Source organism: Dreissena polymorpha, chromosome 1, assembly GCF_020536995.1.
Source record: "Dreissena polymorpha isolate Duluth1 chromosome 1, UMN_Dpol_1.0, whole genome shotgun sequence".
Taxonomy (NCBI): Eukaryota; Metazoa; Mollusca; class Bivalvia; order Myida; family Dreissenidae; genus Dreissena; species Dreissena polymorpha.
Genome location: NC_068355.1, coordinates 88,301,395 through 88,321,200, shown reverse-complemented (window position 1 = coordinate 88,321,200; position 19,806 = coordinate 88,301,395). Strand labels below are relative to the sequence as shown.

The following is a 19,806-nucleotide window of genomic DNA, read 5'->3' as shown; positions in this document are numbered from 1 at the left end:
TTCAACATTACAACCATGAAAATATCTGTAGACATAAATTTGTATATAAATAAGATGTTAATATGTGATGAATTAATAATATATGTTCAGTTAACAACATATGTACAAATATAATCGTATATAAATAAGATGTTGATATGTGAGGAAATAGTTATATATGTGCAGTAAACCCAATCATCACATCAGAGTTGCCACACATTAATAATTTGTTTATTTACAAGAACCAAAAAGACGGGAATCAATGCATACGTAGTGAAATCTACACAGTGAACATCTGCGTTCATTTAAATGTCAGACTCGTGTGTATACACACAGTATATGGTTTGTTTCACAATTTCTATATTGGTTATGTTTGCAGTACAATACATCTATACTAAATATTTTATGTTTAACATTATGTTCTTAAAAAACAGGCCTGTTACATAGATCAGTAATAAGGATAATGTATTTAATATGTCTTAACATATCTCACAATTCACCAAGTATGTTTAAAATGACCTTTGTCCTATTTCGTTGCGGGTTTTTTTTTCTTAAATGACTTATTCACTCTGTATCCTACTTCTTAAAATCAAACTGTTTTTAAACCCTTGAAATTGGGAATTATTTTTTAATTTTTGCACTAAAAATATGTTTGATTTCAATACTTAAAATATCTAATCTAACATTAACCTTTGGACAGTGTCCCAAAATAAGCTTTTGCAACTGGTAGGAAAATCACTAGAACTTACAAATTGTAGCAAACATGCTTTTACTTTCGCGATCAGCAATTGAAGATGTTCACCGTTCCAAAACAAATGTAGGAGTTTCTTCATGCTGGTCATAGAAGCTTCACTTACTAGTGTTCAAAAATGTCATTTTAAACATAAGAGCATTTGTTGCTAAAACGTTGTGAAATAAAGACGAGTATCCGCTCATAATAGATACACCATCAATGAAGTGTTTGCATGATCAAATATCATTTGTTAAAATTGTGTTCAAAAATGTCACTGCGCATATTGTAAAGCATAAATTTACATGCTCGTCATGCATTATGGGATATTTTTTAACCGTCCAGTGGACTCTATAAATCTTCAGTGAAAACGCGACACAGTTTATTTTCTCACACATTTCAGTCTGCTGATTTTCTTCATGAACATGAAAAAATGGCTATGAGCTAGAGGGCCACGGGCCAAACATCTGTTATTCTGTTTGGGGCATACTAAGTCAGGATATTTTAAACTGGTGAATAAGTCATTTCAATATACTATGCTTGAACGTACACGTCTCCTGACAATTGTCTGGCAATAACAGATTATAGGACAAACTGCACCCGGACAATCGGCACCCGATTAAATTATAAACACGGACAAACGGCGCCCGATTTAAGACTAACAAAAGTTATTTCTTTTTTACCAATAAAGATGTTTGACGTGATTTGACTTTGCTGCGAAAGAAAATGCCGTCAACGCCTTATGGACTTAATCGTACTGATAAGTCTAATCCGCTAATTGGTTGGAAAAAAACAGATCGCTAATTGTAAAATAATGTAAATAATACCTGACGGACATAGCGATAAAAGGAGTACTATCTCCGTCTAGTGTGGTCAAATTATATATTGTATACATATATTGGGCTGTTTAGCTCAACAAGGTGCTGACGGGCTTTATGCCAAAAAAAAACACAACACAGGGTGCCGATTGTCCGGGTGCCGTTTGTCCGGATACCACAATAACATTGATTATTGGGAGCATTTAAGCTGAACTTACGTTTTTTTGGTGCAGGTTAGTATATTGTCCAAAATGAATTTAATTGTATATTGCGGTTTGTTATTCCCGATATTTATCAAAAACGTGTAAAATATGACTTGATTTTTGTGGCTCAATTCTTTATGTTTTACGTCCCATGCACTTACATGGTGAATGTCATTTCGGACCAAATAATGTGATAAGCTGGGAACTGACACCGTCCTAATATTTTTAATATTAAACGAAATAATAAATTGTATGAAAATCATATGATGGTACGAGTATATAGCTTTGCAGATTTCCCTCATTTTTACTTTAGAACACCAAGAAACAAGAAATATCTTTAAAAAAGATATACGGCGTTGATTGTGGTCGATGTTTATGAACGATCAAAAGTTATCTCTATGAGATAAAAAGTAGCGGATTCCTTTTTTCTGCGCAGTTGTTAGCTACATCATAAGCAAATCAATTACGGGGTGTTGCGCCAGATTTCGTGGCTTATTTTGCTTTATGTGATATTATTACTCAGATATCTATATTTACAGAATAGAAAAACACAAGAAACATGAAAATAAACGAGTGCATATAGGTCAGCCGGCAATACTCGAATCTTATTTAATTGCATAATTATAGTATAGCGAATTATTGTGGTCATGCTTAATAAACTGGTCTAAATGGATAAATATTTCTAATTAATTTTATCAAAATTGGTCCTTATCATGCAAATTTTGAAACCATATTAAAAATCGATGATTGACATACCACAATAATATCGCCGAATATCTTTATTTTGTATCTTTCTGATCAAAACAGACCTCAAGTGCACAAAGTTTACGAGACGGCGTTTATATAAAGATTTCTGCAACTGACCGCAAACTGACCTTGATACCTTGCGGATTGGAATGCAATGCATTACAGTCACTACGTTATTGTCAGTAAGACACAATGATCGCAACCCCTTTTGCGAACTCCGGTGATGAACTGTATATAAACACTGACTTTCACAAAATGACCGCGTATTGACCCGAAACCTCGCGGGTTGAAATGCAATGCAAGTAAGTACTAAATATGACAACATAGCCTTTAGTTAAACGCTTTTGCGCTGGTAATTCTCTGAAAATAAAAGGTGAACGCACAAACTGTATTTATGTCGAAAATTGATTGTAAAACTGTTCTATCTATTGGGCCTTTTCATTAGAGATAAAATTGTTTCATGCAGTAAAACAGTGTTACAAAGACGCGGATATGTTTCCAATGTTCTGGTGTTATACTCAAATCAGCCAATGGAATAAATGAAGTGTATTCATTCGTACCTAGCCGCGGGAAATTTTATTTGAGTATTATTGGACACTTACAAAGGTCAAGTCAGGGTGAAAAGCTGGCTTATTCAGCTTACGCCGAAAAATATTCTGGAGCTTGCATTAAATAGCGAACATATTGGACTGTAAATATTGTTGTGATTAGAACCTTAGTTCATACGTCAACTTGTTTGTACACCAGTGAGTACTACATGTACGTTCAGAACTTGTTTAGTGTATATTTTTTCACTAAAGACCTATAGTAGTGGTGTATTTAGCGTATTAGCATTTGCTTCAGAGAGCCGCACAAGTCCAGTATTCGAATGGCTATTTTTATTAATAAATTCAATGATTTCAATAGAATGTGCACATTAAAGATTTGTAAGTTAACATATTTAATCACACTTTTCAACAAGATGGCATGAAAGCCCGAAGTCGCTCACCTGAGATACAAAGGAACTGACCTGTTCTCTGTGCAGCCTAGGATATCATTAAAATGATCAGACGATAAATGCCTGTTAACAAAGTTTAATTATAGCCTTATCAGGAAAAATGCCCCCCCCCCCCTGGTGGCTATGTTTTTTCACAAACCGGAACCATTTTCGAACTTTACAAAGATATCATGGAGACAAATATGCTGACAAAGTTTCTTGCATATCTGACAATAAATGTGGCCTCTAGTTTTACTCTTAAAAGCCATATAAGGAAAAATGCCCTGCTCACTGTCGGCCATGTTTTTCAACCAACAGTAAACATTAACGAACTAGTCCAAGATATGATTGGGACAAAAGCGATCACCAAAGCTCACCATGAGTACATTGTGCTCAGGTGAGCCAAAAATATGAAAGTATGCAAACCCACTAAGTGTGCTTTGAAGAATTAACATGACTCACACGTCAAAACTAAGGTAAGTATCAGAAAGCATTACAGAAACAAGAGATTTGTTTGTCAGAAAACCAATGCCCCCTTCTGTGCCGCTTTGGTTTATATAAAAAGTGTATCATTTGGCAGGTACAGATAATTATCTCCCTATGAAGCTTATTACTTCCAGTGGATTTGAATTTGACCTTTCTCCACTCAAAATGTGCAGCTCCATGAGATACACATGCATGCCAAATATCCAAGTTGCTATCTGAAGCGGTACACATTATGAGCATTTTTCGAAACCTAAACGCAAAACCTAAACGCAAAGTGTGACGGAGAGACAGACGGACAGTCCGATCACTATATGCCCTCCTTCGGGGGAAAAAAAAAAGGGAATGTGTAATATAAAAGAAAATTCCAAAGTCCAAGGCCCGTAACATCATAAAACAAGGGACAAAATTGTCACAAAACCAGGTTTTCAAAAAAATATATTTATAACTAGAGCTTTGTCACAGACGTGACGTATGACCCCACATGCTGCATTGACACAGAATATTTTTCATGCTGTCTTCACAAAACAAGAGAAGCTTATTTATGGCGATTTTTAAGAATTATTATGCCATTATCATTTATCGCCATTTTGACCTTTGAACTCTTGAATTCTTTCGCATGACACGTCGTCCAATGACTGTAAACAAAATTAATGTACAGTCATTTTAAAATCTCACAATGAATGACATTGTTATGGCCTGGACAAGCTCATTTATGGCAATTTTTGACTTTTGAACTCCAAGTGTGACCTTGACCTTGGAGATATCGACCTAATTCTTTTGCATGACACATCGTCCAATGATTGCGAACAAATGTACCTAGTAATTTTAAAATCTCACAATGAATGGCATAGTTATGGCCCGGGCAAGATCATTTATGGTCATTTTCGACCTTTGAACTCAAAGTGTGACCTTAACCTTGGATATATCAACGCAATTCTTCACATGACACACCGTCTAATGATTGTGAACAAATGTACAGAGTAATTTTAAAATCTCACAATGATCGACATAGTTATGGCCCGGACAAGATCATTTATGGCCATTTTTTACCTTTGAACTCACAGTGTAACCTTGACGTCGCAGATATCAACGAAATTCTTTCACATGACACATCGTCCAATAATGGTGAACAAATGTGCCAAAATGATTTTAAAATCTCACAATGAACGACATAGTCACGGCCCGGACAAGCTCATTTATGGTCACTTTTGACCTTTGAACTCAAAGTGTGATCTTGACCTTGGAGATATCTATGTAATTCTTTCGCATGACACACCGTCCAATGATGGTGAACAAATGTGCCAAATGATTTTAAAATCTCACAATGAACGACAAAGTTATGGCCCAGACAAGTTTGTTCTGCCCGCCCATCAGCCCGCCGACATTCGCCAATCTAATAACCAGTTTTTTCCTACGGAAAACCTGGTTAAAAATTAATGGACCAAAACACAATTCAAATTTGATTTGTAAGTCATGCAAAAATTCAGGTCGATATCTGCAAGTGTTTAGGAAAAAATTCCAGTAGAGGGGTGCCCGCGCGGACATTTGAATTGACAGACAAATGGACTGTGGGACTGCTATACATATAATACATTTAACTATACCAGAGGTTGGGGCATGAAAATGCATTTTAAGAATTTTGAGTCCATCATGTTCTTAGTAAAACATTACAGACACATACAATTCATGATATGGTTAATTGTGGACATAACAAACAGACAAAAACTAGCTATGTATTTTATAACCTCTTTATTTAATATTAATCAACATAAAACATTCTACAAAAATCCACCTGCTGTTGAATTCCAAAATGTTCTACATGTCACTCAAGCATTTTGATCGCAATTCTTTTTTCCCAAATTAAATATCAGATAAAAGAACTGGATATATTAGGTGTCTAATCCTCGTCCTCCTCCTCCTTTCTAGTTCTTAGATGGCCATAATCCTCAGGGTTGTGAAACTTCTGGATCTTGTAGTTGAAAAGACAGGTCTTTCCATCACCCCACGGGTAAGGCTACAATGGTCAGTTGAAAAATGTTACAAAAAGCAACTCATTTACATGAGCATCATTATTTTAACAAGGGCTGTTTGTAAAACATGCATGCCCCCCATATGGGCTCTCCATTGTAGTGAGAGCCATCGTGTGAATATGTTTTTGTCACTGTGACCTTGACCTTTGACCTAGTGACCTGAAAATCATTAGGGGTCATCTGCCAGTCATGATCAATGTACCAATGAAGTTTCATGATCCTCGCCATAAGCATTCTTGAGTTATCATCCGGACATCATTTTACTATTTCAGGTCACCGTGACCTTGACCTTTGACCTAGTAACCTGAAAATCAATAGGGGTCATCTGCGAGTCATTATCATTCTACCTATCAAGTTTCATGATCCTAGGAATAAGCGTTCTTCAGTTATCATCCGGAAACCATTTTACTATTTCGGGTAATCGTGACCTTGACCTTTGACCTAGTGACCTGAAAATCAATAGGGGTCATCTGCGAGTCATGATCAATCTACCTATCAAGTTTCATGATCCTAGGCTAAAGCTTTCTTGAGTTATCATCCGGAAACCATTTTACTATTTCGGGTCATTGTGACCTTGACCTTTGACCTAGTGACCTCAAAATCAATAGGGGTCATCTGCGAGTCCTGATCAATCTACCCATCAAGTTTCATGATCCTTGGCCTAAGCGTTCTTGAGTTATCATCTGGAAACCATTTTACTATTTCGGGTCACCGTGACCTTGACCTTTGACCTAGTGACCTCAAAATCAATAGGGGTCATCTGCGAGTCATGATCAATGTACCTATGAAGTTTCATGATCCTAGGCCCAAGCGTTCTTGAGTCATCGTCTGACAACCACCTGGTGGACGGACCGACAGACCGACCGACATACCGACATGAGCAAAGCAATATACCCCCTCTTCTTCGAAAGGGGGCATAATAATTTTTGGAAGCTTAAATGATTCGGTAAAGTACAATCATGTTCTAGTAAATGGCAGGTTGCATCCAAGGACATATGAACTACAACAGAATCTAAAAAGCACATGAAAACTCAAGAGCAAAAAATAATTTGTAAAATATTTTTTTTTTAAAGGTATCACATTACAAGAGGGCCAAGATGGCCCAAGTTCGCTCACCTGAGAGGAGTCGGTTCATTCAATCTTTACCAAATGTCAAACTTGACCTAGATATTGTCCAGACAAACATCCTGGTCAAGTTTCATGATTATTTCATCTGTGAGTCATGATCAATGTACCTATGAAGTTTCATGATCCTAGGCGTAAGCATTCTTGAGTTATCATCCGGAAACCATTTTTCTAAGTTGAGTCATCGTGACTTTGACAGCCATTGTGTGAATACGTTTTTTGGCACTGTGACCTTGACCTTTGACCTAGTGACCTGATAATCAATAGGGGTCATCTGCGAGTCATGATCAATATACCTATGAAGTTTCATGAACCTAGGCATAAGTGTTCATGAGTTATCATACAGAAACCATTTTACTATTTCAGGTCACCGTGAATTTGACCTTTGACCTAGTGACCTGAAAATCAATAGGGGTCATCTTCGAGTCATGATCAATGTACCTACGAAGTTTTATGATCCTAGGCATAAGCGTTCTTGAGTAATCATCTGGAAACCATTTTACTTATTCGGGTCACCGTGACCTTAACCTTTGACCTAGTGACCTGAAAATCAATAGGGGTCATCTACGAGTCATGATCAATGTACCTATGAAGTTTCATGATCCTAGGCCTAAGCGTTCTTGAGTAATCATCTGGAAATCGTTTTACTATTTCGGGTCATCATGACCTTGACCTTTGACCTAGTGACCTGAAAATCAATAGGGGTCATCTACGAGTTATGATCAATGTGCCTATGAAGTTTCATGATCCTAGGCCTAAGCATTCTTGAATTATCATCAGGAAACCATTTTACTATTTCGGGTCATCGTGACCTTGACCTTTGACCTAGTGACCTGAAAATCAATAGGGGTTATCTGCGAGTCATGATCAATGTATCTATGAAGTTTTATGATCCTAGGCATAAGAGTTCTTGAGTTATTATCCAGAAACCATTTTACTGCTTTGGGTCACCGTGACCTTGACCTTTGACCTAATGACCTGAAAATCAATAGGGGTCATCTGCAAGTCATGATCAATGTACCTATGAAGTTTCCTGATCCTAGGCATAAGTGTTCTTGAGTTATCATCCGGAAACCATTTTACTATTTTGGGTCATCTTGACCTTGACCATTGACCTAGTGACCTGAAAATCAATAGGGGTCATCTGCGAGTCATGATCAATGTACCTATGAAGTTTCATGATCCTTGGCATAAGCGCTCTTGAGATATCATCCGGAAACCATCTGGTGGACGGATGGACAGACATGAGCAAAACAATATACCCCCTCTTCTTCGAAAGGGGGGGGCATAATGAGAAAACTGCCCCACTCCCAGCAGCCATGTTATTCAACTGACCCGAACCATTTTTTAACTCAACTCTCGTATCAAGGAAACAAATGTTCTGAGCAAATTTCATGAAAATTGGGCCAAAAATGTGACTTCTACTGTGTTCACATGTTTTCACTATATACATATAGAGAAAAATGCCCCGCCCACTAATGACCATGTTTTTTCACCGATCCCGACCATTTTCAAACTCGTCCGAAATATCAATAAAACCAATGTTTTGACCAATTTTCATGATGATTGGGTAAAAATTGTGACTTCTAGAGTGTTTACAAGGTTTCTCTATAGCCAAATAAGGAAAACTGACCCGCCATCTGGCGCCCATGTTTTTCAACGGATCGGAACCACTTTTGAACTCAATCAAGATATCATTAAGATAAACATTTTGACAAAGTTACATAAAGATAGGGCATGAAATATGACTTCTACAGTGTTTAGAAGGTTTTTCTTTTTTTTTGACCTAGTGACCTAGTTTTTGACCCGGCACAACCCAGTTTCGAACTTGGCCGAGATTTCATTGGGACAAAGCTTCTGACCAAGTTTCATGAAGATGGGACAAGAAATGTGGCCTCTAGAGTGTTTACGAGCAAATGTTTACGGACTGATGGACATACAACGAACAAAGACCGGTCACAAAAGCTCACCTGAGCAATCAGGTGAGCTAAAAAATCAATGTTCCTTACAGCATTAGCCAAAGTTTCAATTCTAGATGTGGTTTAAAGCATATATTTGAATGTGATACAAAATGCTCTTTTTTATATTTTTTGTGTGTCACAATATATATTTCATGTAAATTTCCGGCTATGATATCCTTACATTTACAAGCGAACACGAGTCTTGTTTCTGGCAGCTTTGGAAGCACGACATAGTTCTCATGCTGTTCTTCCGACGCTGCCAGAAGCCAGTCTTGTGTTTGTTCGCAAATGTTCGGATATCGTGGAGGGAAATTAAATGGAATATATTGTTGCACGAAAAATAAAAGAGACTAGGTATCTCGTTAAATCTATGTAATTGTTAACATACCACATCTAGCGTAGAAATTTTGGCTAATGCTAAGAATTACTGATTTTTTATGGGTTTACTTTATTTTACAAAATATTTTTCAAAATATTCGTTGATTTTGAGTACATATATTACTCAAAATCATCATATAATAACAGGGTTGGCACCAATCGACCGCCCCCCGTTTTAACCGGCGGTTTTTACCGGTTAAAACCGCCCCGGTCAATACTCCCAAAGTGGTCATTACTGGTCGATTGAACTTTACCCCCAATTTTGATTAATATTCCATGCTTAATAAAACAATATTGATAATATAAATTAAACAGACATGTTGCCAATAATGTCTTAAGCTATTAAAACCCACTATTTTATACCTGTTCATGCAATTTGTAGGCCAATCTCTCAAAATTTTGCAAATGAGTCAAGTTGGTCAATTGAATTTTGCTGGGCGATTGAATTTTTTTTTCAATTTTAACGAATTATGAATGCTCAGAAAATTCTGATTAAACAAGAACCTATCAATTACTGTGTATTAGTTGTTCCTCATGCCCCACTGTCTCCACAGTCTTTCACAGTCTTCAAACCTATACAGGTTAGGGCCCCCAAAACTGATAATAGGGCCTTACATGGCACCTTTGACACAACCCTTACTTGTCATGTATTCTTGCCTGGATTTCTTTAACAAAATAGTGAAAAAATATTTTATTTTACCATTGATATAAAAAAAAACTTAATAAGAAATAATTATTAAAAGGAAGAAATAATTGAAAAGAAGAGTCTAGAGTAGACCCACAATTGGTAAACATTATTTGTTGTCAAAATCAAGAACTTTGATTGCTTATTCATTTGAAGACCAATTGAACTTTAAAATAAGAAAACCCTCTTAATATAGAAAGGAGACAAGTTAGAAGTAACTTTTAAATTAATAACATTAATAGCAAGTTATCTCATTTTGTTTGAGTGAAATGAAATAGCCTAAGCCCAGGTAGGGCAGATTTGCTTCCTTGTCACTATCAGAGACATACCAGTGCATGCATTTTATTACCAATTAAGGCTTAGGGGCCAGATCATTTATGACCCTAGAAACCACAAGAGTTCTGTTTGTCCATCAGCTTATCAAATAGATATATCAATAGATCAGTGAAATACTATGGTAACTACAAAAGTAATAATACTTCAGTAACAGATGTGATACACTGAGATAAAGATATTGCCTTAGTTCTTTTGTATTTGAGACCGTTTCCATAAATAATTAAGAAGCATTTTTTACAGTTTTAAAGCTTTTTTTTACAATAGATAACTCAAAAAAAGTTTATCAATTACAGAATAATGATTGATTTAATATAGAATAGCTTAAATTCTTCCTTTGTCAAGTTTAAATGCTACAATTTTCAATGGACCAGTATTGACCAATAATGACCAGTATTGACCGGTTTTAACCGGGTATTGACTGCCGGCCCGGTCAATACTCAATTGACCGGTCAATATGCCAACCCTGTATAATAATACCACTTCTTAAGATAACTTTTGGACATACATTAGCCTTGGTTTATCCTTTATTTAGCATTCTATGACATTCAAAACTGTTAATCGTAGTACCAGCAATATACCATCTTTCCCAGCTCAATGACATTTCCTTCAAACCTGTTCCACATTAGAGAGTGTGATAAAAGATGATAATCTCACCTTAAACATTAAAATTTTCTTATATTGGTCACAAACATTTCAGTTGGCCAAAATTTTTAATGTTATACGCACATGGTGCAAGTTTGTTAAAAACAAGAGATGTGTTAGTCAGAAACACAATGCTCCCTATTGCGCCACTTTAATTAATTTTTTTTACCTTTGACCTTGAAGGATGACCTTGACCTTAAACTTCCACCACTCAAAATGTGCAGCTTCATGAGAACGCCGCTTTGATTTTTTTTTTCTTTACCTTAGACCTTGAAGGATGACCTTGACCTTGAAGGATGACCTTGAACTTCCACCACTAAAATGTGCAGCTTCATGATAACGCCGCTTTGATGATTTTTTTTTAACCTTTGACCTTGAAGGATGAGCTTGACCTTCCACCACTCAAAATGTGCAGCTTCATGTGATACACATGCATGCCTTATATCAAGTTGCTATCTTCAATATTGAAAAAGTTATGGCCAATGTTAAAGTTTTCGGACGGACAGACGCCATATATTTGACATTTGACCTTGAACTTCACCTTTCACCACTCAAAATGTTCAGCTCCATGAGATACACATGCATGCCAAATATTAAGTTTCTATCTTCAATAGTGAAAAAGTTATGGCCAATGTTAAAGTTTTTTTCGGACGGACAGACTGACTGACTGACATATACTGGCGGACATCCAACTGCTACATGTATATGCCACCCTACTGGGGGCATAAAAATACGTTTATAATTAAGACTTTGTTGCCTGAAAGTCTTAATACTAACCTTTTTAAATAATTGTTTTCACTAAGAATAGGCAATAACTCTAGTCTTTTTTCTTTAATCTGGACCATTTTGATTGTTTTGAAGAATAACCTTTATCCACATCATGTGCAAGTATTGCCAAGATTGGAAGAAAAATAAAGCTTCTATTATGGATTATCAGCTCAAAAGAATCAATCTGATTCAAGTGTTTATGATAATCCATTAAATTAATGATATTGATGCTGGAACCTTTTTCAAATACATTTGCTGAGAATAGTGCGACTATAAGGCTATTGTTTAAAACTTTCAAAACGGAAAGCACATTTGTCAATTTGCCTCCATTCTTTTGGACAACGAAAAGACGCAGTTTCGAACAATCTACCTCAAGACATTGTGAAATGTGATACCGTAATTTTGCTCATGGCTCTACTAAACAAATTCTGGTTGGATAAGCGTTTTGACATCTCAGAAGTGTTTTAATAAAAGTAAATTTAATTACATAGTGGCATCTATAACCTAAAAAAATCAGACCTGTGTTGAGATATTAAAATTGAAGAAGTTTAAAGGGATCAATAGGCTGTTAGAGCTATTGAAATTCCCTAGAAGACACAAGGTAGACACAATATAGATATTACACTTTGTCCTCTAAGTGTATTTTCTTAAAAGAAAATGCCAGACTTCTTGTGATGCTGGTCATATCTTGCCCATTATTGAATCGATGGATCCAGGATTTTGTGGTCATGGACAGACTATGCAAGTTCTGTCACGATTATTCTTATTGATGCCAGAAAAATAATAGATGATGCAGCAGAGATCCCTACAACCTAAAGCTTACCAAGCCCTTTGTGCTCAGGTAAGCTAAAATTCTAACGGATACCATGCTTTTGTAATCAATTTTTAAATGTCAAGAAAACATCCTGCACAACTATTGGCAAGAAAGATCATTCAGTGCATAAATTACTATCCAAGATACATGTACAAATGTAATATTTCTTTTTAAAAGTACTCATTTAAGGAATATACAGTTTGAGATTAATAGTAAATACTAGGGATGGCATCGAATACCAATATCGGTATTTGCATGTTCGCAAATTCATTCAATTGAATATTCGAATATTCGCATAAAATGGCTGGATTGATTTTACCTTGTTATGTGTTAATTTCCATTGGTTTGTAAGTTATATCCGTTTGCTAAATACGAGGCTGTTTATTAACGTTGCTATCGAATAATTGTATCTCTGTCGACTAATACATGACCAATACTGTGATCGGGCACAAATAAAATGAAAAACATCATGTCATTGAATTTTATTTTTTAATGATTCCACAGATTTGTAGCAGACCGCGCATATGTAAAACTAAGTTTACACACATTACACGTTGCGGTCTGCTTATCCACAGACCGTGTAAAGTATTCCATACTGCAGAAGGGGCTGGTGGCATTTTCAGATTTGAATTATGATTCCTTGATGATTGTTTAATTTATTTCATCTGTTACTTTTGAGTAATTCACATATTTAAATGTATGTTCAAACTGTGATCACAAAACCTAAATTATTATTCGCAAGTAAATTGAAGCCCTTAATTGGTACCTTATTGACAAACAACAGTTCGGGCCCTTTCTTATAGTAAGTATATTGCATTGCGCGATTTGAGTAATTCACACATTTTAATGACTGTACATACTGTGATCACAAAACTTAATTATTATTCACCAGTCAATTGAAACCGTTAATTGGCACCCCATTGGCAAACAACAGTCGGGGCCTTTCTTAGAGTGTGTATATTGCATTGCGCAATCAACACTGATACAGGCCGCGTTATCAGTTTGACACGAAGAACGTCACGTCAAACATGTTACTCCCAGGTGATTTCGGTTGCTTTTTAGTAAGCGGTTCGCAGGTCATTAAATATTGGTGAAATTAAGTTTGGAAAAAATGCAAATATCATTTTTATTATTTGAATGCTGACCATTTAATCGAATATTTGAATAATTTTGCCATCCCAAGTAAATACATGTATTTAATTTGGCCAAGATAATAAACATTTTTTTGCACAAATGTCTTAATGTTTTACATGCTCAGGGCTCAACATTAACTGTTGTCCTATTGCCCCTGGCAAGTAAAAGTTGGGTCCGAGCAAGTTATTTTATAATCTAGTTGTCCGCCCAGAAAAGTGCAAAAAAGAACAAAGAGCATTTAATTTAGACTTTAATTGCTGTAATCATTTTGTTAAATGTTCAAAAATAAAAAAGGTTTTGTGCTGTATCATTTTGGTTTATTAAAACATATGAGGTTTACAGTTGATGTGATATTTCATGTTTTGGCAAGTGGCTTTACGTTCAGGGCAAGTAGATTTTCTAAGTACTTAGTTATTTTTTCGGTTAATGTTGAGCCCTGATGCTACATTGTATGTTTTCAAAGGTCTTTATAAAGTATAGCTGGTTCACTGACCTTGGTCATTATGTGAAGATGGGGGAAGTCTGGCAGAGGTTCACGCTCCACATGGTGAGTCATGATGTACCACTTGTACAGGGCCAGGCCTGGGGCCACCAGTCCCCAGATCATGTAAGTGTACATCTTACATTCCCGCACTGAAACAAGGGCATACATGACTTAGTATAAGTATAAAGTCAGTTCAGCAGCTTGTTACATACATGTATTTCAGCACTGTATGCTCAAGTCACTTAGGCCCAAAACTGTGGCCACTTTGGCCTAGACATTTTTGTAAGTAGTAGTTACTTAGGCACTAAACTGTGACAACTTTGGCATAGACATTTTGTCAAACTGGCAGTGGCACAAATGTTTGAGAAATCTGAAATTTGTACTTGCAGAAATTGCAAGCTTTATATTTTTCAACTCGCTATTCATAAATCTCGCTCGCATTTTGCGAGTGTGCGAGCTAACAGTCTTCGAATAAGCCTGAAGCCCGAGTCGATTCTTGGGCCGGTCGGTCGATCCTTAATGCTTATAAAATAGCCCGACCGGTCGATTAAATATTTGAGCGTCATATCAATAACCTGATTTATATGCGTTTTTAAGAGGCACAATTAAATTCGCTTTTTAAATGCCTCAAATGACGTTATACGTTGTAAAGAATTGCATGAACACATGCGGCCGCCATTTTTCTAAACTTTCGTGTAAACATCCGGGTATGTTGCTATTTAAAGTAATGATACAATTGACGCCCAATCGAGACGAGGTTATTCAAACTGAACATGGGTAGATCACATTCTGGGATGTTCGAGCATCGGGCACTTCGTAATGTTTTAAAATAATGACCAATCTAGAAGCCTATTTAAAATTAAGAAGCGTTTTCCGAAAATGTATTTATAATTCATGAACAATGGACGAAGTAATTTTCAATAAAAATAAAAGAGTCTGTAAGCAGTCTTCACGCTAAATATTTAAGCCAAATAGCCCTTCGGGCAAATAAGATGGAATTTTGAATAGCCCGAAGACATGTTCTATAGCCCGAGGTCAATTTAAATTTTATTACTTTTTTGGCCAGGAACACCAAAATAGTTATTAACAAGGGACAAAATTGTCACAAAACCAGGTTTTCATTGTGAAAAAAAATCTGATAAAGGGAGAAAACTCAAACTGAACTTTTGAAATGAACAAACAAAATTCACCCCCTTTGTAAGTTTGTTTTTAAAAAAAATCTATTTTTAGTCGTGGCGACCTTGACATTGGAGATATTGACGTGATTCTTTCGTGCCACACACCGTCCCATGATGGTGAACAAATGTGCCAAATGATTTTAAAATCTCACAATGAATGACATAGTTATGGCCAGGACAAGCTCATTTATGGCCATTTTTGACCTTTGAACTCTCAGTGTGACTTTGACCTTGGAGATATCGACATAATTATTTCGTGCGACACACCGTCCAATGATGGTGAACAAATGTGCCAAATGATTTTAAAATCTGACAATGAACGACAAAGTTATGGCCCGGACAAGCTTGTTCCGCCCGCCCGCCAGCCCGCCCACATTCGCCAATCTAATAACCAGTTTTTTCCTTCGGAAAACCTGGTTAACAAGAAAATCTACTTCCATTAGTAAAAACAGATGAAGGTGATTACAGTAATAAAGGGTATTATGTTTCCTTTTGAAATGCATTTTATACAAAATGCACCAGATAATTATGCTGTTTAATGTAACTTTATTATTACACATGTTCTTATTCAATGATTCCATTAATCAGTTTGACCGGTGTTTGGTTTTATTTTAAAGCAAATCGAATTATTATCATGTTGAAAAAATATCCGAAGAACTTCAAAAATACATCAGCCTATTAAAATAACAGATTATTATCGTATTATTACTAGGACAATCGCCTGTGAATTTCTGAATTGTCGGCATGTGGCTTCAGAACAAAAGGCCACTGGGTGTGTTAATTGCCCAATCTGCCAAGTGACAATGTCTGCTTCTTTAATTTACTCCCAATGTTTTGATAAGTATGTGTCAACCGTGAAAAGTATTGTATATTCGTTAACAGATTATAGTAGCAAAATAGGTCACATAGCAGAACGAAATTACATAATAAACGAAAGTACTACAATTATTAATAATACGCTGAAAAATTGTCTTCTAATACGCAAGAATAATTTATTAAAACACATGGAGACTTAACTGTAATAAGGATCAATTTGTTTTAACCCAATGCGTACAATATCCCTTACAGACTCTTTTATTCTTATTGAAAAATAACTTTGTCCATTTTTCATGAATTATATATACATTTTCGTAAAACGCTTCTGAAATTAAATACACTTCTAGATTGGTCATTACTTTAAAACATTGCGAAGTGCCCGATGCGCGAACATCCCGGATCTACGCATGTTCAGTTTGAATAACCTCATCTTGAAAAGGCGTCAATTGCATCATTTCTTTAAATAGCAACATACCCGGATGTTTACACGACAGTTTAGAAAAATGGCGCCCGCATGCTTTTAAACGTATAACGTCATTTTAGGCATTTAAATAGCAAATTTAATCGTGCCTCTTAAAAATGCGTATAAATCAGGTCATTGATATGACGCTCAAATATTTAATCGACCGATCGAGCTATTTTATAAGCATTTAGGATCGACCGACCGGCCCAAGAATCGACTCGGGCTTCTGGCTTATAGGCTAATTCGAAGACTGTGTAAGGGATATTGTACGCATTGGGTTAAAAACAAATTGATCCTTATTACAGTTAGATTTTCATGCGTTTTAATCAATTATTCTTGCGTATTAGAAGACGTTTTTTCAACTTATTATTAATAAGTGTAGTACTTTCGTTTGTTCTGCAATCTCGTTCTGCTACGTGACCTACTTTGCTACTTAAAATCTGTTTACAAATATACAATACTTTTCACAGTTGACACATGCTTATCAAAACATCGGGAGTAAATTAAAGAAGCAGACATTGTCATTTGGTAGATTCGGCAATTAACACACCCAGTGGCCTTTTGTTCTGAAGCCACATGCCGACAATTCAGAAATTCACTGGCAATTTACCTAGTTATAATACGATAATAATCAATTTGCTTTAAATATAACCTAACACTGGTCAAACTGATTAATGGAATCGTTGAATGAGAACATGTGTAATAATAAAGTTACAATAAACAGCATAATTATCTGGTGCATTTTGTATAAAAAGCATTTCAAAAGGAAACAGAATACCCTTTATTACTGTAATCACATGCGTCTGTTTTTACTAATGGAAGTAGATTTTCTGATTGTTAATAACTATTTTGGTGTTCCTGGCCAAAAAAGTAATAACATTTACATGTATATTGACCTCTTTGGGCTATTGAACATGTCTTCAGGCTATTCAAAATTCCATCTGATAAGCCCGAAGGGCTATTTGGCTAAAATATTTAGCGTGAAGACTGCGAGCTAAGTTTCGGTCCCTGGCTTATTCTTGCAAGATATTAGATTTGGACAGATATTTTGTGAAAGTACATATAAGCATTAGCTTTATTTAATATTTTATTGTATGAGATGTAAAACAACAGCATGCAGGATTGTCAAAAAATGTTGACATGATGATATACACATGTTCAGTGGGTATACCGCAGGGCTCAACATTAATGGTTGTCCTATTGCCCCTGGCAAGTAAAAGTTGGGTCCGGGCAAGTTATTTTATAATCTAGTTGTCCGCCTGGGCAAGTGCAAAAATAAACAAAGAACATTTACAATGTAATTTAGACTTTAATTGCTGTAATCATTTTGTTAAATGTTCAAACATAAAAAATAAAGGTTTTGTGGTGTATAATTATGATCTTTAATAAAAAAATATGAGCTTTACAGTTAATGTGATATATCATGTTTGGGCAAGTGTCTTTACGTTCAGGGCAAGTAGATTTTTTAAGTACTTGCCTGGCAGGGCAAGTTGGTTTTTAGGTTAATGTTGAGCCCTGTATACCCCTGCTTTATTGGATGAAAGTAAGTAATTTAATCAAATCTATATGAACAATATGGTAGGTTCTTGTTAAGTGGTGGGTTCTTCTTGAGTTGTAGGTATGGTGATCGTGTTAAATCCCTTATTATGTAAGAGGCAACTTATGCTGTCAAGTGTGTTTAATAATTAACATTAATATCAATATCATATTTTGCACGTTTACATTCAAGTGAAGCCAAAAACCAATCATACAAATGACATTTTTGACCCTTTCAAATGTAAATATGGGGGATTTTGGTAATAGGTGGGCGAATATAGAATTACCGAAATCCCTACAAGTAATTATTTTTCAAAAGAAGTGGGATATTGTTGTTAAGTTTTTGTCTGTACCACTGCTTTCTAATATCAAAAAGCCCCCAGATTATTTTTTGACAATTGGACCTCTTTACAGCGGGAATTTGGTACCTGATCGTGCTTGTGCAAATATGCACTATGAATTCATACTTGGAATCCCAATGATAATGTTTATATTCTAGTTTTTCACTACCAAGCGTGGATAAAAACAATGTTTCGTCAATCAATTCAGTGTATTTTACAATATTCTATCTTTAAATCAACAGTATTTTTTATAAATAACTAATATTAATGGGGATTTCGGCATTTCTACACACCGCTCTCCACCCACTTATACTAAAAAGTGAAGGTCACTAACAATACTTCTTACAATGGAACTCGTGGTACTCTGTGTACGGCTGTACTACTTGGAGGGATTTGCTGGTGGAAATATTTGTACGAGCAGCATTCTGTGTCTGTTTAGCAGACAAACGCCTAATATTGGCTAAAATGCCTTTTCCTAAGACGCCCGACATATTTACGACTCTTCAAAGGTGTACGAGCACAACGGCTACATTACACTTTAAACAACTCTTCACACACAATATAATCAAGCTTTGCTGGTTCCTGTCAAATCGATCTGCAGAGGTTGAAATTCGCTGATAAACATAATTTGATATCCCTGCGCGGATATTGTTTAATAAAATCGACACTCAGAACTTTGTTTGGTTTTATTCCGACTCTGTCATATTTCTTGTGGCATTTACAGTGAGTGAGTGTGATCTATAATTCTACACAGATAACTATATATTTTCGACTTTTAAATTACAGCATGATAAATGTCAAACGTTCTGGAAGTTAAAAAAAATAGATGCACAATTAAACTTTGCTAAATTGGCGATAGTGAACAAAGTCTATAATCGATAATATCATTACCCATATTCGATCTTTATCAATAGTAACATTTTTAAAACTTCATACAGTTACTCTTTTATAAATATTTCGGCCACAGGCTTTCTTCAGTAAACGAATATCCAGAAAATGTTACATAGCGTTCCTTCTGTTAAAAAATAATTGATGATGCTCGAACAGAAAGATCAGCAGACACCTGCGCCGATGGCTGGGAATACCACCAAGCTTTACCAGCATCGGATTGTATGGGCGATCGACCCAGCTACAACTCCCGCTATCATCACTAGTGGAGGAGTTCAAAGTTGCAAA

The 19,806-nt window shown here is 35.8% G+C and overlaps 1 protein-coding gene and 1 long non-coding RNA gene across 2 annotated transcripts; both read right to left on the bottom strand.

The window, feature by feature from the left end:
• Positions 1-5,673: 5,673 nt before the first annotated feature.
• On the bottom strand, positions 5,674-19,172 carry LOC127839481 (cytochrome c oxidase subunit 6A1, mitochondrial-like). The gene is made up of 3 exons (XM_052367879.1): positions 18,977-19,172; positions 14,306-14,445; positions 5,674-5,953 (listed from the first exon to the last, which is right to left on the bottom strand). The coding sequence occupies exons 1-3, from the start codon at positions 19,119-19,121 to the stop codon at positions 5,837-5,839; spliced, it is 402 nt and encodes a 133-aa protein (XP_052223839.1). The 5' UTR covers positions 19,122-19,172; the 3' UTR covers positions 5,674-5,836.
• Positions 6,102-14,285, bottom strand: LOC127839492 (uncharacterized). Its single transcript, XR_008030359.1, has 2 exons — positions 6,411-14,285; positions 6,102-6,265 (listed from the first exon to the last, which is right to left on the bottom strand). It is a non-coding gene; the product is annotated as an uncharacterized LOC127839492 (long non-coding RNA).
• Positions 19,173-19,806: the final 634 nt, after the last annotated feature.

Excerpts from the sequence above, each read along its gene's own strand:
- LOC127839481 (XM_052367879.1), bottom strand. The coding sequence starts at position 19,121 with ATGTCGGGCGTCTTAGGAAAAGGCATTTTAGCCAATATTAGGCGTTTG. Across the intron at positions 14,446-18,976 it reads AGAGTACCACGAGTTCCATT|TGCGGGAATGTAAGATGTAC; the intron begins GTAAGAAGTATT and ends CCCTTGTTTCAG. Across the intron at positions 5,954-14,305 it reads ATCTTCACATAATGACCAAG|CCTTACCCGTGGGGTGATGG; the intron begins GTCAGTGAACCA and ends TGACCATTGTAG.